Source organism: Crocodylus porosus, unplaced genomic scaffold (assembly GCF_001723895.1).
Source record: "Crocodylus porosus isolate Cpor-Errol unplaced genomic scaffold, CroPor_comp1, whole genome shotgun sequence".
Classification (NCBI taxonomy): domain Eukaryota; kingdom Metazoa; phylum Chordata; order Crocodylia; family Crocodylidae; genus Crocodylus; species Crocodylus porosus.
Window position 1 is genome coordinate 13,366,802 of NW_017728906.1, and position 24,590 is coordinate 13,391,391.

At 43.3% G+C, this 24,590-nt stretch overlaps 1 protein-coding gene across 4 annotated transcripts; it reads right to left on the minus strand.

The window, feature by feature from the left end:
- Positions 1-271: 271 nt before the first annotated feature.
- On the minus strand, positions 272-23,812 carry GJA5 (gap junction protein alpha 5). 4 transcript variants are annotated; one of them, XM_019528723.1, is made up of 2 exons: positions 23,737-23,812; positions 272-3,151 (listed from the first exon to the last, which is right to left on the minus strand). In XM_019528723.1, the coding sequence occupies exon 2, from the start codon at positions 3,125-3,127 to the stop codon at positions 2,018-2,020; it is 1,110 nt and encodes a 369-aa protein (XP_019384268.1). In that variant the 5' UTR covers positions 3,128-3,151; positions 23,737-23,812; the 3' UTR covers positions 272-2,017. The 4 variants fall into 4 exon arrangements, with proteins under 4 accessions (XP_019384268.1, XP_019384266.1, XP_019384265.1 ...); XM_019528721.1 differs by lacking the exon at positions 23,737-23,812 and adding an exon at positions 22,566-22,798; XM_019528720.1 differs by lacking the exon at positions 23,737-23,812 and adding an exon at positions 22,459-22,797.
- Between the last annotated feature and the right edge of the window lie 778 nt (positions 23,813-24,590).

A 24,590-nucleotide genomic window follows, 5' to 3' on the forward strand; every position in this document is an offset into this window, starting at 1 on the left:
AACTAAACGGACTGGGGTCAGGCTGCTTACTTTACTTTACCAGTCTGTAAACCAGCTGTTTTCCAACATTTATCGTTAACCCTAGATTTTCCATACTGTCTGCCCACCCTTTCCCTTGGTCAAATTTTAGGACACTGGTAATGTTTGGGAAGCTGTGTAATTCTAGCTGGACAGAGATCAGGATGGATTCCCATAAATGCTCGCCACTCATGCTTGCTTGCTTTGCTCATTCTTGGCCATTTGAAAGGAGAGACTTAAACAACAGGAGATGGAGTTAGAACTTTATTAGGACAAAACAGGCACAGTTCAGAATCTCTTGTTAAGGAGGCCACACAGCTTTGGGCTCAACAATCCATGCACATAAAGCACCATAGACAGACAAAAAAGCAAGTTAAATTGTTTTCCCCGGGCACGCACATGTGTGTGTGTGTGTTTGTGTGGATGTGCAGGAAATTGTACCAAATCAAACCCCTCATTACAAGCAAGGAATCGCCATGCTCTCAGCAGCAAACGTTGGAGGGATAAGCAGAATCCCCAGTGAAACCATTCTCAGCTCATATACACCCAGCCCACTCATTCAGAAGCAGCTGCCCATCTCTGAAAGGGCGAAGCAGGGTAAAAGAGAGGGAGCAGGTTGAACCTTAAATGTAAACTTAACCCCTTTGTTTCAGTTATGTGGTGAGTAATAGAATCAAGTATGGTGAGGTGGGGGTCGTGGAAAAGGAACAACCCAAGGGTCTTCTCAAACAGCTCCACTTTGGGGTCCCCAGCATTTTGAGCTGATGACCGCTCAAGATCACTCGCAGAGTGAAAAGCAGCGAGGTGCTTGTCTATTTCTTAATGAACTAGTGCCTGACAGAAGACTCAGTATTTTAAGAGCCCTGATGGGCAGGCCCAGCAGAACAGCCAAGACCTGGACAAGTCACGGAGACTAGACAATATTCTTGTAATCAAAGTCCCTTCACAGTAAGGTTGAAGTGCAATGACAAGGCTGGTACAATCGCTGTCCAGGTTGCAGCCCTTCTGCAGGTAAATAGAGGATGTCATTCTCCAGGGAGGCATCGCAGTAGTGTGCAGCTGGCTTAGAAGTCTTGTTAAAGAGGAAAAAAAAAAAAATCACAGCTCTCCTCCCACATGCTATTCTTTACTCTCTTTTTTTTAGCAGTGACATTTGCTTCCATGGAAAATCCATTTGTGTTTGTTAGGGGGACCTTTCTTTTGAAACTGATCTAACAGAGTGTCTTAGGAAAGTTCCTTCAGCCCACTGTAATGGTTGTCTGGGTTGTATCCAGGGATATTAGGGTCCATCCACTGGTCTGACCCTGGGATCATGAGGATATTTCCGTTGTTGGACACTGAGGCACTTTGATTTTGTGGAGAAAACAGACAGTTCTACAAGAAGGAGTTATATACATAGTTTCAAAAATTCAAGTAAAATTCATAGTGTAAGTAAGGCAAGTTGGTATAATGCATCTCAGTCCAGGCAGAGGAGGGAAAGGGAGAGAAGTTAAATATAAAGATTTTTTTCTAGTGTATTCTTTCTGGTTTCTCCTCAGGGGGGGAGAAGCTACAGCTCATCGTGTTTGCAAACAAAATGGGATTGTCCGGACAATGTATGGCGCTTGTGTTCAGTATTACAGCCTGTGGCCAGTCTCATATTTAAGGCAGAGGAACAACCTCAGAAACAGACAGGCCCTGGCAGGAAATGCTCTGAAGGGCTAAGAGCAGGTCCTGTAATCCCTGTGGGTGGCTATGACCTGCTGCTTTTTTTCGGTTGCAAATTAGGTGTGGTCTGGAGGATTGTGGCAAGTTGCCAGTGTACCCCCTGCTGGGTAAAGCACAGTCACCTGAGCTGTAAGGCACAAGAGGTGCTGTTTGGAGTATAGCAAAGCCATTCACAAAAATGGCAGAGAGCAATGAAAGGGAGAGAAGAGTGGCAACCATTTCGAAGCCCCACTGCAGAAGTTTGGCTTAGCACTGAGATGTCCCCTCCTTCCTTGCCCCACTTGGAAATCAGTCACACTGACAGGTCGTCTGACCTAGCCTTGCTGCTGGTGCGGCTGGTCTTGCTGAGCCGGCGTTTCTCATTGAAGTAGCCATTGGCAGGCAGGTGAGGAGAAGATTCGTTGGCTACTTCAGGACTCTGTGCATAGTTGATCTGAATAAATTGCTCTTCCCTGACTGCATCGTCTTGGTTATGGACCCTTTCAGTGGCAAAGTTGGCTGTATTCTGCTGAGAGGCCATTTTGTTGCTGAAAGGGCTGATGAATTTCCCGTTGGCGTTTGCCAAGCACTGATTAAAATCTGGAGGAGGAGTGCAGCTTTGGGCCATCTCCACTTGTGGTGCAGTCTCTGGCTTGATGCTGACCATACTGGGACTGGGTTTGTATGATCTAACACATTTCTCCTTTGCTTTTTTCCAACCCAGGTGGTAGAGCTCAGCTACACTCAATAACAGTGACAGCACTGCTACAGCAAGCATAAAGACGATGAAGACATTCTTCTCTGTGGGCCGTGAGACATAGCAGTTCACAGGGTGGGGGCATGGTGCCCGTTGACAGATGTACAGGGTCTCCAGGAAGATCCCATACAGGATGTATTGTCCAACAATGAAGGCCACTTCCATAGCGGTGCGGATCAAAATGCTGTAGACATAGGTGTTCAGCAGGTTGCCTCTGAGTAATATTCTTCCACTTGATTCCTCTTGATAGACAAACTCAACTTTCTCTGCTACAGGATATTCCTTTTGGTGGTATGAGTCACCACCACTTTTCATCTCCTTCCTACTCAGTTCTGCCTCCTTCATTTTTCTTTTCTCTTCCATGCGCACCTTGTGCATTGCATGTCCCATGTACAGCAGTGATGGGGTAGAGACAAAGATGATCTGAAGAACCCAGTACCTGACATGGGAGATGGGAAAAGCCTTGTCGTAGCAGACATTCTCACAACCAGGCTGCTGGGTGTCACACATGAAGTCGGACTGCTCGTCTCCCCAGGAGGACTCTGCTGCCGTGCCAAGCACCAGCATCCGGAAGATGAAGAGCACTGTCAGCCAGACTTTCCCCACCACTGTGGAGTGTTTGTGGACCTCCTCAAGGAACTCTCCCAGGAAACTCCAGTCACCCATTTCTGCTTCCTGGGAGAATAGCCTCTGTGGAGAGAATGACGGAGAGAGAGAGAGAGAGAGATGGTCTGAGCAAGGTGGTGATGGGAGAGAAAATGTTGCACTTGAAAAACTCACCGAGGAAAAAGTCTCTGAGGATTCAGCTGTTGATATATTCACTCAAAAAGCCCACTCAGAGAAATCACTCACACTTTTACTTCTCTGTACCACGGTGGCAGGGTTATGCCCTTCTTTGGAGCAGCTAGTTCTGGGGATCATCTCTTAAGACAGAGCATGTGGCTAGATGAATTTCTAGGTCTCTTTTGGTTGTGGCAGGTTTTAAAGTATAAATCAGCATAGGCACAGAGTAGGGCAGGGTGAAGATTTTATTCAAGCAAAAATTTAATTCAGTTGAGTCAAAACAATTTGCAAATTTAGGTTGAATTCTCTAAAGGGTTTGGCTGAAGCAAAAATTAAAAGAATTGAGGGGATTTAGGTGCCACTGGGGAAAGGATATGGGCTCCTGTCCTATATCTAGTAGTTAGGACCCTCACCTGCAATGTGGAAAGCCCACCCTCTCTACCTGATTCATAGCTGTGATTTGATCAGAAGTTTCCCACATTGAGGGAAAAGCAAACTAACCAGGAGTCAGTAGGGTATTAGGTTATTCTGGAATGGGGGATCTTGCAGTCTCTCTTAGTGGAGCTGGTCTAGGTTAGAAAAAAACCACAGTGCTGTGCAGTAGTGATTAGAAGCCAGGTATCTCCTCCTCCCGGTAAGTGCCTAGGCACCCAGCTATAGAGTCACTCTCTGTCTGTCTTTGGGGCCAAATAAACACTTAAGCATTTTATTCGAAGAGGAACTGCATCAACAGAAGCAAGGCCAATGACAGTGTGCCCAGTAATCTAGTGGTTAAAGCAATCTCCTAACAGCTGTAAGATCTTGGTTCAGATGCCTACTCTGAATTGGGCAGAATGAGGCTTTGAATCAGACACACTGATCTAATCACTGGCTAAAGGTTCCTCTTTCCCTGAGCTTTGCTGATCTAGCTTCTTTGAAAAACTCAGGAAATAAAATGGTTTGTTTGGGACTGAAGAAAATGTTTCATTTGGTCCAAAATTATTTTTGTATTGTGACAGCCTAGCTGGCAGTGACTTAGCCCAGGGGTTTTGAAAGGGCAAAAGATGATTGGAGGACTTGGGATTCCTTTTCCTCACCAATCAGGCCTCAGAGACTCACCCTCCATGTCGCCTGATTGGCCCCTTGGGTCACCTGGAGGGGGATAAAAGGGGCAGCCTGGGCTGATGCAGAAGAGAGACTGGTGAGGGACAACAAGGAAGGAGCGTCACAGAGCTGAGCCAGCGGGGCAGGGGCAGTGCCCTGAAAGAGCAGGACCTGCAGGCAGCAGTGGGGCCCTCAGCAGCGCGGTGTGCGGCCGGCAGGAGGGGCTCCCCACTGGGCTCCAGGATGCCCTACGAGAGGCTGCAGCCAGCAGGAGAGGCTCCCCCAGCTCCAGGAAGGATCTGAACAGTGACCTGAGGGGTTCCCAGCTCTGCTTCCAGCTCCTCCAATCAGAGGCCAGGCAGCTCGACATGAGGCCAGGCTCCAGGAAGGTCAAGACCCTTAGCAGCCTGGAGTATTACTAGTGCTGGTGGCTGTGTGGTAGAGTTTCTGCCCACCAGATGGGAGATTGTAGTTTAAGTCCTAGGTGGGGTGACTTGGGGTGAGAAATTCCTCCTGCAGTTGGAAGGGGCCATTGTGTTTTCCCCCTTTCTCCCCCTCCAGGTACCTAGGCCCTATATTCCTTGTCATTTGACATTTTGTATTCTGTGCCTTTTTATATTTCACCAACCTGTATTATTTGTTCTGCTGTTCGTGTTTTACATTTTGGTTAACCCTGTCTTTTGTCAACTGGATGAATATGTCTATGATTGTAAATGTCTAACCTTTGTTGAATCCTGCCCCCTCGGGGCGTTGTAGTGTCCCCTATGCCCCCTGGTTTATACTGGTTATGTTCCCAGTATTGTTCTCTCACTAAAAGGTATATGGTTAACTCCCCATTGGTGGTCTGGCTCTGCTCTATAGGGGGAGGAGAGTCCCTATACCTCCCACAGCGCTTGTGTACCTGCTTTGATCCCTTCCGTTGGAGAGGGGGTACCTCTTGGAGTACCACCCAGGTTACAGTATGTACAAAATGTTTTAAAGAAATGGTTTAAACCCAACCCAAACATCAACCCCAAATATTTTCTCTTACTTTTTTTTTCTTAGTTTGACCACTAGACTGACAAATGAATTATTTGAAAAGCTCTGATATAGGCTTTTTAGTGGACTGCTAAAATCTTTGAGGATGTACTAGACTTTCATCTATTTTCCTTGAATAAAATCTTTACATTGCCCTAATCTTATTTCTGAAAGACTGAAGTCTGTAGTCTGAGCTTAAATCTGTTCTCTTGAGAGATGTACACCCTAAGGTGGTACTCCTTCATCTGTATAAATGGCAAAAGTACTTACCTGTGATTCCCCAAATTTACCAATTCTTTGGGAGGAGAGATCAGAATAAAGCCAGAGCTTGCTGGCACCCTTATGCTTTCTCTTTTATATGCCAGTGCTGTCCTGTTAAGTGCATTCATCAGGGAGCAGAGATGCAGAAAGTTTAAAATGCTTGCTACTTCATCTTATCCTGCTGGGCTTCCCTTCCAAATTGAGTGCTACTATTAAAAGCAATGTGCAGAAAATACTTATCCAGCTACATGATTTCATTTTGTTTTTGTTGTGAGTAACCAATTCTGACCATTTGGGTCACAAATCATAACCAAATCAAGGCTCCCTGCCCTGTGCTTCCTGGGGCAGCAATGATTTCCAGTCCTCTTTTGGTCTGGCAAACCAAATTCTGATCTTTGATGTTTGTACCAGCATCTTCCTTTTCCAGAAAATCGAACAATTGGCTCCTGCTGTATTTAAGTTGCCAATATTCACTAACCAAGTGAAAAGGAACCTTCCCCTGAGATATCCACCAAAAGAAATAAACCTATTTAGAAAGATTATTAAAATGTCAAAATGAGAGGGAAGCACAATGGTCTTGGACTCAAAGTACAGGGTTAAGACAGGAAATCTGAGTTCTTATCTATTCCAGACTATGCTACAGGCTTGCTTTGGTCAATTTACTTAACTTCTCCATGACTCAGCTCTCGTGATTGCTAGAGTGGAAATAATGGGTTTAAATCATCCTTAGTGTAGCTTCTGGAATAAAGCAGGTCAATTTGGTCCACTTACAGTCACTGTGCTTTTGTTACAGGGACACTGGGGCCATGTCCCCACCTGCAGGGATGTGCTCTTGTAATGGCACAAAAAGTAGTGGCACAAATTTGTGCCATTACTTTTTGCCACTATGCACAACCCTGCACATGTGCTGCGGTGTGAGGCAAAATGCTGCACTTTGGGCAAACTGCCCATTCCCTGCTTCTTCCAGCTCCCAGCATGCTAGAGGAACCAGGGCAGACCTAGAGGAGGGGCGATACTCTTGTCAACAGCCTCCAATTGCTCTGGCCTATGCTTCAGGAGTGTGAGCTGTGATGCTTTTTTTTGGCACAGTTTTTTTTTTTTTATACCGGGAGTTTCTGGTATCAAATTTTGGTGTCACACTGCAAACTTGCAGCATGGTGAATGGTTGTACATGTGCCGTGTGCAGTTTGCAGTGTTTTAAACAGGTTGCAGCAACAGGTTTGAGGTGCCACAAACTTCATGACATACAAAAAACTAGAACTCTTGGTTCCAAAATGATACCTGTTATTAGACCAACTGGAGAATGGCAAGAAAATTGTCCTTTTCTGCAAGCTTTCAGGATCAAAGTGTACTCTCACCTGGGCATGCCCTGGGAGGCTATTGTTCTCACTGTTCACATTGTACAGAGATGCTGTACAAGTACACAGCTGTTATAAAATAACAGTCTCTCTAACTCACTTCTTTCAAAGGCATAGTATCTTATGGTCTCTTAACAAATTAATAGAAGACTTAAGAATAACAGTGATACCTGCAACACAATAAATACCACTAGATGAGAAAACTGCTGAAGCCACAGAGCAGCAAGAATGTGACTCCCTTTCCTAATCCTCCTTTGTCATGTCTACAGGCTGGCAATCCCTGCACAAAGAAACCTGTGGAGCAGGCAGTGTTAAATGTTGAGCATTTAATGCAGCAATGTACTAGAGATTTTGTGCGTGAAAAGGTAGGAGAACACAAAGATATGAATGTTGTAGGAACCACAATGCAGGAAATGTAGGAACCACGAGGCAATGAAAATTACAAAATGAGAATGAAAATTATCCCCCCCCCCCGGTTATATAACAGGGATAGGTCAAAGCAGCACAACAAATGCTGTTATGGGCATGTACAATGTCACCCTGTTACAACCCATGTGGGAATATCACAGACCTAAGCCTCAGACTTGGCTCTGGCTACTTTGTGCTGCCACAGATTGCCTTAACAAGACAGCTGAGAATTCCCCCTAGCAAAGGGAGATGCTAGGAGGCCGTTCACTTCCTTCCATTCCATGTTGGCAGTATGTCACGAGGGGGGAAAGGACAATGAATAAGGTTGTCGATCCTTAGAAGATACAGCTGGTTCTATGAGACTAATGTAGACCTTACAATCAGAGCAACCCTTGTGTTACTCTGAGTCAGCGGGGGCCAACCTTTCTGGCAAATGTGTCACAAACTAACCCCACATCCTCCCTGGGTACCACTCGGATCCCTCCCCCTTACTTGGTCTGTTGTTCTTCTTTTTGCTCCCTGTCCTGTGCTTCCTGACCAAGCTGCTGCTCTGTTTCCTGCCTTGTGTTCCCTGCCTGAACTGCTGCTCTGCTTTCTGCTCCCTGCCCTATCTGCTGCTGTGCTGCTTGTCCCCTCCCCAGTGCTGCCCATGCCACTTGTGGCATGTGTGCCACAAATTGGCCACCCCTGCTTAAATTATTTGAGGGGCTATTTCAGCCCCCAGTCAGCTCAGCCTTAGGGGACCAGAAACATGACTTAGAGTAACCTCTCTCACTCCCCCCTTCCTCTGCATGTAAACATGGTGCAGCTGGAATTTTATCCCATTGTCTGAATTTCCTGATTTTGGTATGTTTGCCGTTTCAATATTGTGGGGAGATTGACTATTGATTCTCCTATATCCGGAGAAGCCAAGGCAGGAATGTTGGTGTTATGAGTTATTTATATATAATCACTATACAGTATTCCATTGTTTTTCTCGTAAGGTGTGTGGTGACTTCATTGGGAATGACATGCTAAGTACCCGGTTACCTCCTGATAATAAATACTTCATGAACCAATGCTCTATGTCCGGTGTGGCAGAGTTGTATGTGTGAGATATTTTCCACAGGCCAAAAGGAACAGAGGTTTGGTTATACTCTTTTTCCTTATCTTTTCATAGTTTCATAGTAGCTAGGGTCAGGAGGGACCTGAACAGATCATCTAGCCTGATCCCCCTGCCACAGGCAGGAATGAATGCTGGGTTCACAAGACCCCAGACAGGTGATCATCTAACCTCTTTTTGAATTTACCCAAGGTAGGGGCGTGGACCACTTTCCTAGGAAGTTGGTTCCAGATGAGTATCTGCTGCTTGCATGTGTTCCTCAAGGCTTCTGCCTCTAATAGGCTAAAGTAGATGTCTAACTGATGCCATTGTACTTTATCGTATCAGGTTGACATGAGTTGATTTCTCCTTGTATGCCTTGCTTGGTTAGGCATGGATTTGCAGTGTCCTGTGTTACAATAAAAAGACTTTAACCCAGCAGTTGCCATGATGGCCTGGGATCATGGTCTCAACACACCTTCCTGTTAACTCTAGCAGTTTGAGGCATGTAGCGGCTATGTTCAGCTTTGTCCTGGAGTCCCTACAGAAGTACAGCCAATATTATCCTAATGGCAGGTACTTTGCATTGTTTGGCATGTGGCAGGCACAGAACAGGAGTAAATGTGGAGCATGTTTTGATGGCTGCACTCCCATACATTCAGAGGCAGTATGGACATGACCTATAATGGAGCCTAGTGTTTGCCTTGGCCTGCCACCTCATGTGAAAAGGACTTATGGCTTTGTCTTCATTAGGATTTCACCCCAAATGAGTTACCTTGAGTTAAGAAACCACCTTTCTTCCTAGAGAAAAGGAGTTAGGGATGTATTTACCCAGTCAAACTTGTAATGGAAAACACATATATAAGCCTGTTAAATTAACGTTACACAAAGAGATCTTGCAATTTTTATTTTCTGGGTTTTTCATGCATTTAAATGTCAGCCTCATATTGTATTAATAGCATATTTTATATTTAATTCACATCTGGCACAGTGGATTTCTCTAACTTGGACAAGGTGTAGTAAGACTTCAATACTGGAACATTTTTTAACCTCATTTTCAGTTATTAGTGAGCTGTTCTTAAAATTTCAGTCAAGGTTCAGAAATGTTTCCAAGTGACGAACTCTTAGTACTAGTACTACAGGAAAAAAATGGTTCAGGACGTGCTTCCCATCTAATCACAATCTGACATCTGTTGCTGTACTCCCTACTTGAGAAACTGTGACCTAAGCTTTGACCCCAAACTAGGATTTCCTTGTTTTTTTCCCTATCATACTTCTGTATCTTGGGCCCTAGAGCCTTTTTTCTCTGTGAATGAGTGGATGGACTAAACCCTTTTGTACTCCTAGGTTAGAGCTCACTGGACAGATTTGATCTAACCCTCCTATGACTCAGCATACATTTTGCAGGGGCCAGGCACCTGATATTAGCATGACTCCACAAATTAATTCTGCATGTACATAGAGTCTTAGACTCTGCCACCCTGTTAAAATCTCTTAGGCAATTAACATTATTTTAGATAAATGAAATGGCTATGTGGAGTCACGAGGTCTTGGCAACAGTGGAAATTTAACAGAGAAGGTGTATGTGACAAAGACCAGCCTTACATGACACAAACCCATCAAGATGGCCATGCTAGCTTTTCCAATCACCTGGAACAATATTAACTCAACAAAAAACCCAAATATCAAACAGCCAGACTATACACAGGAGTCAACCAACTTTGTGCCTGGCGACCAAAGAATTCCAAGATACAATACCTCATCAAAGGTAGCACCTGTAAAGACACTACACTGATGTGAGTACAAAGTACCTGTATCTGTCATAATTTGTGTTACCTTCTTCTATCCCCTTTATGATGACAATAACAGACAGGCAGGATTTAGCCAATACAGGAACCGTTCCTTCTTGCTCTGGATAATCTACTGACCTTGATCGTCTAGAGAAGGCTTCAGAGAATGGTTAGGTGAGTCACACTGATGAGGTGGGTGGGGCTGTGCTGTCTGGATGAGTACCCATACTTCCCAATCCTCTTCTTCCCACCAGCCTTCCCTCCCCTCTCTGCCCTCCTGTTGTCAGAAAATTCACCAGTTCCCTCTCCTGTGAGGACTGGTTTGAATATCAGCAGCAGCGATATAAATAGCAGAGCAAACCACTTCACACAAACTTTTCCCACAAGAAAGTGGCAGGAGGATGCCAGCTCTCTGGGATGTTTCTAAAATAAAGTGGAAAGCCTGATTACAGCAGTACTTCTGCATTCTCTCCTCCCCAACTTTCTTCCCCCCTTGGCATGTCCCAGAGCCTAGGTGCATTCAAAGAAGCTCTGAGAGAAATATTTATTTGTACACTGCAAGTCTGTTAATTAGCAATAGTTACATTAAAGGGTTGATTCTCTCCCTGATGTGACATTCATTGGATCAGCTGGGGTGGTAGTTTCCATGGCTCCTGCTATAACTCCCTGCTTCTGTGGGCTGGCCTGCGCCTAAAACCTTCTCTGACTTTATGCCAGCTCATTGTGCCCATAGCAAGGATCAGCGGCATGGATCTCTTGCCTCCTCCAGCATGCAATTTGTGCCAGGGAGGGAAGGGTGTTTGGCAGAGGAGCCAGTTGCACTGGCTCCACACAGGGAGGGAATTATCAGCTGTTTAGTTATCTGGACTCCCTGGTTTCTTTGTGTTGGCTGTGCAGTACAGAGGACCAGGAAAGGAAACAAGACCCAGGTTCTTTGTGGGGTGTAGAAGTGCTAATTGCCTGTCTAGGCCTTTCAGAATTAGGGAGGGCTCCTTTGAGTCTCTCTGGGTGCATCTACACATACATTAATGAGCTTTTTCTAATACTTGTTAAATTTAGTACCTCCAATGTGAGGTACTAAATTAGTGTGCATTAGGGCACTCTAATGTGCAGTAGTGTTAGCACATGCTTTTTAGGTGATGTTTAACGTGCAGTAACCTGTTTTACTGCACATTAGTGTAAAAGCATGTTTTTTTTACATACTGCTTTAATGCACAGTAAAATAAGCTACTGTGCATTAAAGCACACATATAAACACACCCTATGTGGATCTTGTCTTAGTCCAAGAAAGCTCAGATACTTAGGTTCGCTCACAGTGCCTCTCATCTGTGGAACTCAAAGTGTTTTGTAAGCAACAGGGAAGCCGCCCAGCTCCCTGCAGATGGTATGGGAAAGATAACTGACTTGTTCAAGGTCACATTGATGAGCGGCAGGGCTGGTGACAGAACCCAGGAGTCCCAAGTCTCAAACCAGCATCCTGAGCTCTAGACTGCTCCCTCTCAGTTGTCATTGCAGTGACAGAGCTCTACTTTAACACATCCTGTCTCAGACCATAGCCTTTGGCTGTACTTATGTAAGCCAGATGCCTCTTTGCTCCTAGTCCCCCTCCTCAGTTCAGAGAGATTTGTGCAAGGTTCACACTGATATCTGGACCCTTGGGCCCTCGTGGAATCACAGACAGCTTGTTATTCCTTCTATGATGAAGTGTCCTTTCCCTCTGCACTCCAAATGTGGAAAATCTCAGAGTTCACAAAAAGAGTGAGAGAGAAGATAAGGGATTTGAATTAGCTGTCACCTCTTGGACACATACACCCATGCAGATGTACACAGAGAAACAGACACACGGAGATCACTCAACACCTTCAAGTGAATACATCAGGGATGTGTTGCACACACGAGCCACTATTGTGCTGAGTATTTTCATCTGAAGAGATGGTGGAAGTTTCAGACTCTTCTAGCTGCTGAATTAAATAGTTCTAAGCATTCTTAATGTTGGTCTGTCTGCGAAACTGCTGCTTTGTTTTCTTGATCAGTATGCATTGTGTAGAAGTGTGAACAATTGTGCATTAACATAGCTAAATATTTGGGGGGCCAAAGTCAGCCCTGGTGTAGCTACATGAATGTCTAGGCTCTAAGGCTAGAAGGGACTTTAAATTCAGTGGTGTTGCATAAGGCCTGAATGTGGCCCATCCCATTAAGTACTCACAGCTGCAGCTGAAGTCATTGGGATCTCTTTTTTGAGCATATGAAGCACTGTATAATGCAACGTATATATCCTGGGCACCTCACACTTCATTGACACCTAAACTTTAACTAAGAAAAATGGCTAGGTATACACATTTTAGAAAGCCAGAGGCAGAATCAATCCAATTGATGTGGTTTTCTGAAAGCAGCATAGTTTAGATCATAGTTTCTCAACCTGCGGTACACGTACCCCTGGGGGTATGCAAAACACAGGTAGGGGGTATGTGGGTACCCAACACTCCGTCTTTCTTGCCCTCTTTTCCTCTCTCTCTTGCCCCCTTTTCCACTCAAAACTATGGCAAAAAAATTGGTAAATTCCTCAGTAATAATGTGACTCAGCACTCCTGGGTTTGGGAAATATCACTTCTAACTCAGGTACATACTTAAGTTGTGCACCCCTGGTGTAAAAGGTAGCAACCCTACCCACACCAGATCATACATGTGTCGTATCACGGCCTTAAATACACAGCCCTTCTTCCAACATACGGCACACGTTAGTCTGTAAATATAAAATCCCCTGGAAAATTGAGTGTTGGAGTACTTATTAACATTTTCCGAACTGAGGGGGTACTTGCTACTTAGAAGGTTGAGAAACACTGGTTTAGATCAGTAGCAAACAGAACACACATTTGCCGTTTGGTGGGGGATGGTGGCAAATCTTAGACTGGGTTCCACCATTTTTAAATCAGTCGATGTGCGCTGAACTTCTGGTCTGTCATGGATATAGATCAGTTTCTGATCACTTATACCCATACACTTAAAGTGTAATGTCTGTACCTGGCAAGACTTGCCTTTAGCATGTAATGAGTCCCTTCTGATTCCCTTGTGATACTCTCCACCCCTGAAGGACTGGGCTCTTGGTGGGCAAAAGGAATGCAGCAAATTCAATAAAACTGGATGTTAGTTGGCTAAGTAAAGTGTTTGATACAGCATCATACATGCTTTTGCTGAAAAAAATCAATTCATTTTGAGGCAAACACACAGACAGAGATTGAAAATGAGCTGAAGGACCATAAATTGTGGGGAACAATAACTAACTGGTGTGTGTGTGAGTGTGTGTTCATGTCCAGTGCCATGCTTCAGAGATCACTGTTTTCTTTACTATCTTTTTCAGTGATCTCAGAGGAAAGTTAACTAGTAAAAATTACATTTGGAGAAGGCACTGAATTGAGAGGTAGTAGTATAATGGCAAAGATAACCAAAGTGGAAGTTATTATGGCATTTAGGAGCATAGGCAAGAAATAAGTGAAGTGGGCAAAAAGCAAACTCACATGGCTGGGAGAATTTAACCTGAACTGCCCATTTTCAGTGGAAGTAGTAGGCTTCAAGGGACTTTTGGGGGTAACAGCAGATCTCTCTTCCTTCTTCCTGGAATTCCCTCTACCTCCTTAAACTAAACATGTCCACAGCTGAAATCTCTGTCTTTCTAAACAATCACCTGCTCCCAAATTCTCTAGCATTATCAACCGCCACACCATTTCCCATGATGGCTGGACTTGTAACACAGGGGGTCACTTTCAACTGTTACTGTCTTTCTCGCCTAACATTGGAGCCTCACAAAATCCTGCTTCTTCTTTTATACAGTCTCTAGGAGTCTCATCAGTCCTCATCCATATTTCTCAACATAAATGATGGCAGCAGTTGTGGCTCTGTTTCCAAGCAGAACAAAATTGGTTTATTGCACACGTGCACATGCATACACACATACCCTATTTTAAAAGAGCTTTATTAATTAAGGGTCACATACTGAAAAGTGAGGAAATGCCGAAATCCAGATTTTCTGTGCAATCTTAATTTAAAAGATCTTACCTGAATGGTTGGCCACTTTGCGTATATACAGTAAGAGGCAATACTTAATCATATAGCACCTCTCCCTCATCCAGCACACAGGAATCATGTTACTCACTTAATGAAGAGCTATCCAGTATTGCCTTTCTCCTCTTTGTTCATTGTGCAGACACATGGCTTATTTACTGCACACTACTCAAACCTAACTCTGACGACAGAATTATTAATTCCTTCATTGGCTTTTGTATGACTTTCTTCATTACGGTACCCAACAACTTTAGATGTGTTTCTAGAAACTTCCCTACAAGGTGAGTGGGTGATATTTTACAATACCACTCAATTTTACAAATAGAGAAATGAGGCTGAGAGAGATGAGTGTCAAAGGTGACCACTAAGCGTGAGATGCCCAGGGTAGGAACGCAGCACTATAAAACACGTGCATGCTCAAAGGAGACTTCCACTGACTTCAGCTGCAGCTGTGAATGTTTGGCATGTCCACAAACCAAGCTCTAGGGGCTCAAGCTGCAGAACCAGAAAATAAGGAAAACATGCCTAGAGGATGTCTTTAAAAAGTTTAGTTTAAGTGACAGACATACGGGTCTGTGGTGGGGAGAGGTTCACATTTTCCAAGGTGGGATTCAATTGCCTTAAACTTGGGACTCTCTTCTTCCTCTTGTGCTCCCCTAGCTTTCACTACACGCCTTCCAACTTTTGTAACAAAAGGAGCAGGGGTCCCACAGATAAGAGCCACCTTTACTGCAAAACCCTGATTCAACCCCTCAGCAGGTCCATACAGTGCACTTAATATAGGGCACTCTTTTCCTTTTTGAGGGAAAAAAGGTTTCACATGAAAAAACGTTAGGCTGTCCAACTCTCCAGGCATGCTAGTAATTGCACCGTCAGTGAAAGAGAGGAACAGAAACCACCGGTATAGCAACTTTTTAATGTCTCTGTTCTGAGAGGCTGATCCTTTGTTCCTTTACATATAATAGACAAATCTGTCTGTCTGTCTATTCCTTGTGTGGATATTTCAGGAAAGGCCTGGAGTGTGGAGTGTTCTTCATATAGATCTCTCTGTTTTCTATCGGTGGCCAGAAAATTGATTTCCTTGCCTCTTTATGTATTCTGATCCCCTCGTGGGGGCCATTTCTAATTTGAAGACTCTTTCCTTGTGCCTCAAACAGCAATACCCATGGTGTGCAACATATTCTCTGAAATGTGCTCCCTAACCATCAGGCCGGAGTGCTGATTGCTCATTCCTTCTAGTCTATTTTCAACACCGTGAGATAAGTCAGAAAACCAGAATAAATGTGCAGAAATGTGTGAAATCTGTCTGAAGGTCAAAAAGAGAAAAGGGTTTTGGGCAGGAAGTCCTGCATTTTCTGACAAGCTTTGAATTCCTTCTAGTAAAGCCCTGGAATTCCAGCTCCCAATGTATTGGGATAAAATATAATGTAAGGGAAAAAATAATATCCAATGCTTATAGCAGCAGGAATACTTAGCATAGTTCCCATGTGACCAGTGCTTCAAAAAGAGCCTAACCAGCATTTTGAACTCTGAACTCTCAGGAATTCTCTCAAACTAGGATATTTCTCTCAGTGGATAGAAAAACAAAAGTGTTGTGCTCCCTCCTCAGAGCTGAGACTTTCAGGGGGAAAAAAAGAGCAAACATAGTGCTATTTGGCTTACACTGAAAATGTAGCAATTGTGTAGGATTTTACAGTACATGTGCAAGTCTGCCTAATAAGTACACATATGAATATCTTTATTCATGGATAAGGGGCAAGATAAGCCATAGAAGAGCATACATACTGTCCCCCCAGTGCAGTTCATACCTGAGCTTTAAAACTCTGCAGTCCCCTCTCTGTAAGACAGGAACTCAGATGCTTTGTCCTAATCAGTCTATGGGCTTCTTGTCTCAGGTTGGCAACAAGGCTGTTGATTTAGTCCTTATGTGGATACCCGTCTCCTGTCAATTGGACTGAGATATCTACTCACAATTTATTTTGGACATTGAATTGACATCAGAATGACATGATGTCTGCTAGGGACTTTGCTATTGCTATTGATTTTATTTGGAAGGAGCTTTGATGCTGCAATGACAGGCGTCAGTACAAGCCCTCCTTGATGGATCTGAGGTGTCACTACACACTTTGGACTGGATTTGAACTGACAATCAAGAGACGAAAGGCTCCATCTCCCACTTCTGAGCCCTGGGAGCATCTGAATAGCTTGACAGAAGGATAAAGACACCAGATTTTCAAGCTGATTATACCATGGAAACTGTCACCATAATACCAACACTACTACGTATTCAAAGGTAGATTAATTCTTGTTTAAAAGATAAAATTTAAAAAGCCTGAAGGGTGTGTAGGGGAAATAGGATTAAGAAAGAAGCTATTAGTACCGGTGGAAGGTGTTCTTCTCACTGGATTTTTGAGGTTATTGTGTATTAAAGGGGTTGGTTTAGATCAGGAGCTGAACCCAAAGGAAGTTCACAGAACAAAGATATCATAGTCCTGAGTGAACTTCGCATGCAACCCGTTTGCTAAAGACACTTCAGCCAAGCAATACTGTACATTTCCATTGCTCTCTCTAGGAATGTCAAGTAACAGTCTCAGTCCCCATGTCACAATTCAGCACTGGGATATGACATCCTCAAGAAAATGAAGCTGGAAAATTTTTAAACCCTTCTGCATGCCTTAAAATAAAGTGTTTTGTGAAGCAGTTGTCCATAAGCAGCTTCTCATAACAAGCACTTCCCTGCACTCCTTACCCTAGAACAGCTTCCTTGCAAGCAGAGGGTTGCTCTAACCACATCTGCCGTCTGTACATCATATTCTAAGGAATTTTCTTTCTGCTTCTTATTAAGTTTCAGATTTTCTGGGGTCCCAGTTCAATTCAGGTGGGTCCCTCTGTAATTTCTGTAGCTGTTTAGAATGGAAGGAGTTACATTTTTAGGATGTTCAGAGTTGTCTATATTAGAAGAACGTATACTTACAAGCTCTTATTCCTTTTTTATAATTCTTATCTCTCCCCTTGCCCCACATTTGTCCTTGATTTTAGAAACCTGGCCTCCCAGTGACACTTCTGAACTCTATTATTTTTTTTCTAGATGACATTTTACTTACCTGGTTTTGACAGCTCTTCTATGGTCTCTTCTTCCTTGCTGGGGCTCCTTTCTTACTTAACTTGGCCTTTTGGTTCTTCTTTTCAGCCGCTTGTATTTTACTCTTTTAGTCTGTCTCTCTATCCCCCCACTCTTTTTCCCTGTCTTCTACCACTTTCTCTCTGCCTTTCCCCCCTCTTCTCCACCTACTTCCTTTCTGTGGCTCTCCCTCTCCCTCTTTTTTTTCTGTCTCCTCCCCACCCACCCCCACCTTCTTTTTCTTTTCATGTCATCCCCAGTGTCTCTCTCATGCCTAGTTACCCATCTTTCTCTCTTTTTAGTTAATAATTCTGTTTGTTTTCTCCCTTCCTGGTGTCTACCTATATTTCCTCTTCCCCTTTGCAGGGGGATGGCACTGATTGCTAGCCTCACTTTGCCCTTTTCAATTGCCAATAAGCATGTTTCACACACCGTCTCCTTAAGACAACAAGCCATGTTTTGAGCCTTTCTCTAAATGAAAAACGCTTAGGCTAGCCCTTCGCTTATCCTAACCAGGGACAAGGGAATTTTCTCCACATGGAGCACAAACCAAAGAGAAGCCTGGGTGGTGTTTTAAAAGGCCAACCAATCAAAGCAGAGTTTATGCCATCCAGGGGTCTTTTATTTTGCCAAGAATCTCTTGTACAAAAAAATATGAAGTAAACATTCTAAATATAAATATATATGTGGCTCCAGATATTAAAATTAACCCCAAATGTAGCACATACTATTTGGAACAGAAGAACAGGCATAACAGATCAGATTCAGAGTCTATTTGCTCCAGAATCCTATCTCAGAGAGTGACCATTACCCAATGTTTCCGAGAAAGGTGGGAGAAACCCCCTTATGGAAAAAATATGCCTATATTTGGAGGTATCCAAAGCTCTAAAGCATGAAGAACTATGCCCTTTCTGAGAATGTTTAAGTCTTATCTCATGTCAGATGTTCTCATTATCAACATCCACATCAAATCTTATTTTTCATTCCTATGATGTTCTTGGCCTCAGCGATGAGAATGAGAATTCAGATTGCAGTCCATTGGGCCCAAACCTGATGTCAGAAAGCAAATACAATAAGAAGGGTGATCTGAGATTGATAAAAGCAAACCCTCCTCTAGAGACCTTTTATACCATGCATTCTGTGTGCTCTCCTGTGTTCCTGCACTCCAGTGATCCTGCTTGTAGCCATAGTTCATTCCCATCCAAAATAAACATTTGCTGCAAACCCTACATCAAGGGGCAAAGGGGCTCATGTAAATTGAGCACAGGGCCAAGAACAAAAGACTAATTTCTGCTCTGATACTGATGTGCTGCATCTCCTTGGTCAGCAAACCTTTGGCTTATTTTTCCAGGAAAGATAGTGTGCAGTGAGGTATGGTGTGTTGTTTCACACCAATTTTCCATGTGGACAGTGTTTAGTGGCACTAAGAGAACCTTTATGTATACCTCACTCCTCTTTGAAAGTGGAGTAACCTACCTTTCACTTAAGTGTGCACTAAATGTGTCCACCTGGGGATTGGTAGAGTACGGCTAATGACCTGTACTTTTACAGGTATTCCTAGGTATTTTGTGTCAACTTTGCTGGATAGACAAGCCCTTTGCCATTTTGCCCTTCATTTTCTTCTTTGCAGAAAAATCCCATGTAATGTAATATTATACAATATATAAAAGTTGCTTGAACCATTCTATGGGGCTTAATAGACAGTTATGTACCTGCTATGGAATTCTATTCTACAGGTTAAAAAACATCAAAGAAAGAAAGTACAAAGAGCCATTCCCCGTTAAATTATTTAGGGTTTTTTGGGAGTTATTTCCCTAGATCCTTATTTTTGTAGTTTTTTGCTTTTATCCTCATGAAATACCATAGGATTTTTTCATAATGGCTTATCTGTAAACGCATGATATGGCCTGACCTGACAAAGATGGTTTTAGAATTGGTTAGTTAATGCTTGTAAAGTGATTTCCATTTGCTATTTAGGTGTGAAGTGCTGCTGTTATATGTGTGGTCTGCCTGAAATATAATATACCCTCTTTGCCTCTGTTGGCTCCTTGCTGTTCAGTCAGCTGTGATCCCCTTTTCCTTGGTTATTTCTTTACTTTTTCTTACTCTAACTCTGTTTCAGGGCGATGCCTTATTGTTCCTTTGGAGAGTACCTGTAATCCTGGATAAGATCTGGTTCTCTTGAATGAACACTGAGGCTTTTTCTAATATACATACATATCATATATACTAAGGGACTGATCCTGTCCTATTCCGATTCCTCAGTTGCTTTACTGTATCCGTTAGAATGAACTGGCCAGAGGGAAAACAACAATGGGTAGCCCTGAAAGAAGTAGCATTGGGCTGGAGGGAAGCTATCACTGAAGTTGTTCAAAGGTCAGTTTTGGGGCTACTCTTACTTGATGCTTTTCATTAACGACTTTGTAAAAATGCCTATAATGTCTGTCCCTGGCCACAATGCGGAGAGTGTAATGATGAAATTTGCTGAGGAAGTATTGTCTATGCAGAAGATACCAGCTCACAACGACTGAGCTACACATGCAATACAGCAGTGAATAAGGCAAATGCAGTCCAAGGAGACAGTAGAGAGAGGGAATTTTTAATGCCTCTGTACAAGGCACTGGTGAAAACCTATCACTAGCAGGGTCTACAGTTCAGGTCCCCTTGCTCCAGGAAGATGAATTAAAAGTGGAACAGGTATGGAGAAGGTATGGATCACTACTACAGTGATCAAGAATATGAGAAGCCCGTTGTATGAGGAGACAAAGGATACGTGTAACTGAGTCAGAGGAGTGACTGCAGTGCTGTGCAGGGGCACCCAGGCTAGTTTTTAACTATGTAGCTTATGTACAAGTAGCAGTTTAACCACAGTAACTAGGAATTCAGTGCAAGCTCATTTACTCTGCTTTTCAGGGACAAGAATGCACTAGGAGTACAGCAAGGGAATACACACCACAGTGAAGAAACACCATTTAATCTAAAGGACAATGTTGGCAATGAACAGACGAGTGTAAGCTGGTTATAAATACATTTAGACTAGAAATCAGGAGAAAGTTTCTAGGCATCTGAGTGAAGTTTGGATATAGCCTTCCAATAGGAGGTGTGGGGGCAGAATCCCATGACCCACCTTGTTTCCTTAATTCCTATCACTGCCCTATCCAAGCTGCCAAATCTCCCATGTAATGGCAGAGAGAAATTCTGAGTAGGTTATCAGCACAATGACATTTTAGAACCAATCCATACTTACTCTGTACCATCAAATTAAAATAAAATGATCTAAGCAATAAAAAATTGGTACCCTTAGAAAATTCTTGCAAATGCCCAGTGCAGGTAACAGCTTCCTGAGACTCATGTATTTGAAGGGGCTTCTTTGCATAAAGTAAATATTCCTGGAATGTTTTGCTCTACTGGGAAGGATGATTCATGCAGTGGTAAATGTTCTCTTGATACATTGGTGGCTTTGAAAGGTCATCCCAGAGGAAAGCACATGATTCCTTAAGCTTACTGCAGTTTTCTGGGAAGTCAGGGGGGTTGTTATGCCAAGGGACTGTGTCCCTTCTCTTTAGCTGTGATGAACTAGAAGATTATAGAGAAAAGAATTCTACTATTCAGGCTAGAATCCCGGCTATTACTGCCATCATCACTCTAGGAACCTGCTCCTCAAAAGGCAGGAAACTATTGAAGAGGTGGCTAAACTCCTGCCAGTGCTACCTGAGCTATTAAACAAGTGAAAATATTTGTCTAAAATTCCCCAATGTAGACATTGCTTAGATTCTGGACCTCTGAGGAAGGTAATGTTGTGAGGACATCTTCATCCCCAAAGTCCAATTTCCAGGACTAGACTGGGTCCTTGGGTATAGGAACAGGGTGTTATGATAAATTCTTAGGAGTCAGGTGAGCTGTTTTATACACTGCCATGTATTTCATTTGTAGAAAAAATATGAAATGATTTAATTTTTACCCTAACCTCTGCCCATTCCAGAGTTTCACTTTAGCACAGGCTCATCAAAAAAGGTGAGACAGAAGAATATCATAGAATCATGGACTCCAGTGCCTGAAGAAGGGTGTTTGTGCCCAAAAGCTTGCAAAGAACACCTTTTCCAAGTATTTAGTTGGTCTAATAAAAGATATCACATTTACCCAAAGAACCTTGTCTGCCATTGAATCATGGAATCATAGAAAGTTGGGGTTGGAAGGGACCTCAGGAGGTCATCTAGTCCAATCCCCTGCTCAAAGCAGGACCAGCCCCAACTAGATCATCTCAGCCACGGCTTTGTCCAGCCAGGTCTTAAAGGCCTCAAAAGATGATTCCACCACCTCTCTGGGCAACCAGTTCTAGTGTTTTACTATCCTCCTAGTGAGAAAGCTTTTCCTAATATTTAACCTAAACTTCCCTTGCTGCAACTTGAAACCTCTACTCCCTGTTCTGTCACCTGCCACTACTGACAACAGTTTAGCCCCATCCTCTTTGAAACCATCCTTCAGGTAGTTGCAGGCGGCTATTAAATCCTCCCTCAGTCTTCTCTAGACTAAACCCAGTTCTTCTTAAAAGCCACAATTTCTCATTCAAATTCAGAAACTGTTTAATCAGTAGAAAATGAGGAGATAATTCATTCCTGTGATTCAGAAGTGAACATCTTCCCTGAAATCACAGTCAGCTTCCAGCCTGCTGTTAACCGTAACAATCTGCTGCACAGTCTCATCTAATCTTACTCATACTAGACCCACTTTTCACCCCCAGAGCACCTCTCAGCACATGGGAGTCTAATCTGTTGAGGAAGGTGAGTACCAGCCCTATTTCATAAAGTGGGGACTCAGTCAAGGGGAGGTTAAATGATTAGCCCAGGGCCTCAGCAAGCGCTCTGCAAAGTCAAGCGCTGAACCCAGGAAGCCTCACTGCCTACCCCCTGCTCTAGCACCAGACAGCTTTTCCTTTCTTATACATCTATGAACTTGTGTTAAATCGGTGACCATCTCACACACATACATAATCTCCATTTTTTAATGTAAGAAGAAAATAAAGTATAAACCATTACCTCTTTCTGCTGGTTCTGGACAGGTAGAGGGAGAAGCACAGAGTAAGGTGGGTGGAAGTGACTGAAACTTAACTTTGGGCCAAACTCTAAAGCATGCTGGAACCCACCTCTCTGCTGATGCTGAGCACCCAGGAGGGATCCTTGTCTGAGGGAAGACCCTTTAAACAGGATAGGCAGACCTCAGGTGGCTCCTGGCACTCAGCCTCTTGTAGTCTGACTGTAGCTGACTGGCTGGAGATTCCCTAAGCTTGAAGGCAAGAGGCTGGGGGATCCCAGCTCCTTTGCTGTGCCTGACATGCACTGGCAGCTGTCTGCCTACTATTCTTTTAAAGAGGCTTCATGGATTGGGATAAAAATGTGATCTTACGCAGGCTGCATTGTAAGCAGCAACTTGGCTCCAGTTCAGCTCTTTCTCTGGCTCCCAGCTACTCTATTTTTAATGAAGGAATTTGAGGCTATCAGAAAGGAAGTCAAATTGTTTTAGGAAAACAATAGCAAGGCAACTAAAAGTTTATTAGTTTCCTCCTGAGGGCCTGGGACCAACTTGTCAAACTTATTAAAATGATGGCAAGGCAATTTGTTTTAAAGGGCTAACTCCAAGACTCGCAACTTTATTTCTGTTTGTGCTGTTGTGAAACAAAGGGAGAAAGCCATAAAATAATGATTCAGGGGAGCAGATTTCTAGTCTGAGAAAAGTGCAAGTAGGATTTCCGAGTGGGCAACTCAGGGCACCTACTGTAGCAATGGCTACGGTGGGATTTTCATTATAAAAAGAATGCCTATCCGGAGATTTTATAACTGTCTTAGAAAAAGTCTCTTTCTGGTGGAAATTTTATTTAAAAGTTCAGAAGGAAGATTTCTTTGGTCATTTTGAGCCGTGCAAAGGATTAAAAAAATATACACCAGGCCAGTGACAGAGCTGGGAATTGAATCAAGGCCTCCTGATATGTGCTCTAGGGTTCTAGCCCCGGCCTATAAAAATATTCACATAACTTAGAGACAAATGCACCAATTTAATAGCCTTGTGAGTCCATTAAATCACTGGAGCCATGCTAGTGTACAACTGGTGTGGCAAGCCCAGGTACTGAACCTTTAAATGTAAGACATTCAGGCCGAGTAGGACTGTCATTTACAAAGAAAAAGAAGAAAAGAATAAAGCAGTCAAGCGATAAGCACTTACAAACTCTGTTTAACACAGGGCTGTATCACTTGTTTCTATTGCTATCTGCTTCCCTGGGGTATTCTCCTGTTCCTACTGAACACAGTGATGAAACTCACCTTCCACTTCAACGATGCAGGATTGATCTCCTGAAAGCCTCTTTCTGAAGGGTGCCGACCACACACAGCATCAAAATTCTCACATGCCAAAATTCTCTGAGCAGCTCAACAATCACTTGTAAAACAAGACACAAAAGAGGCCGCCACAAAAAGCCTCCTCCTCCTCTCCAGTTAGTGTGAAGGTGTTAAAAGCAGAGATTTAAAATATCACTATTCTCTGAAGCCTAGGACAATATTCAATCCTGAATCAGTAACAGCTTCAAGATCTTGTCCTTTATTTTGTAATCCAGCAAGGTTAGAATCGCTTGCTATGTTTTGTAGCGGAGCTGGGATTACATGATCTCTGGAAGATCCTCAAACTGGGACAGTCTGATATACAAAAGATATCTGATATACAAAAATATCTTGTGGATATTTCTTAGAAAATTTAACACTTGCGTCTTAACCATTTTGTCGCTCAAAGCTTCACCTGATGACTGAGACTCCAGTTCAGAACAGTGTCCCTGATCAGCAAAACCTTTTGGGCATAAACTGAACTTTCAGCACATGCTTCGTTTCCCTTGATTTTCTTGATCTTACTAATGTAAGTTTAAAGTTAAGCACCTCTTTAAGTGCTCTGCTGAATGTGACCGTAAGGCAGCCTGCTCTGTTGGCAGCATGTATGGCAGACATTAGCTATACAAAAACTGTTTCTAAAGGGCTTCTGTTCTAAAGTGTGCCCCAAGCAAAACACATGATGATGTGTGTTGATCTAAATGTTTTATTTGCACTTGTTTGGAATGGCTTATGTAATGTATTCATGGTTTTATGGCAAGTAATACTGTCATCCTAAGCTTATGACACTAGATCCTTTA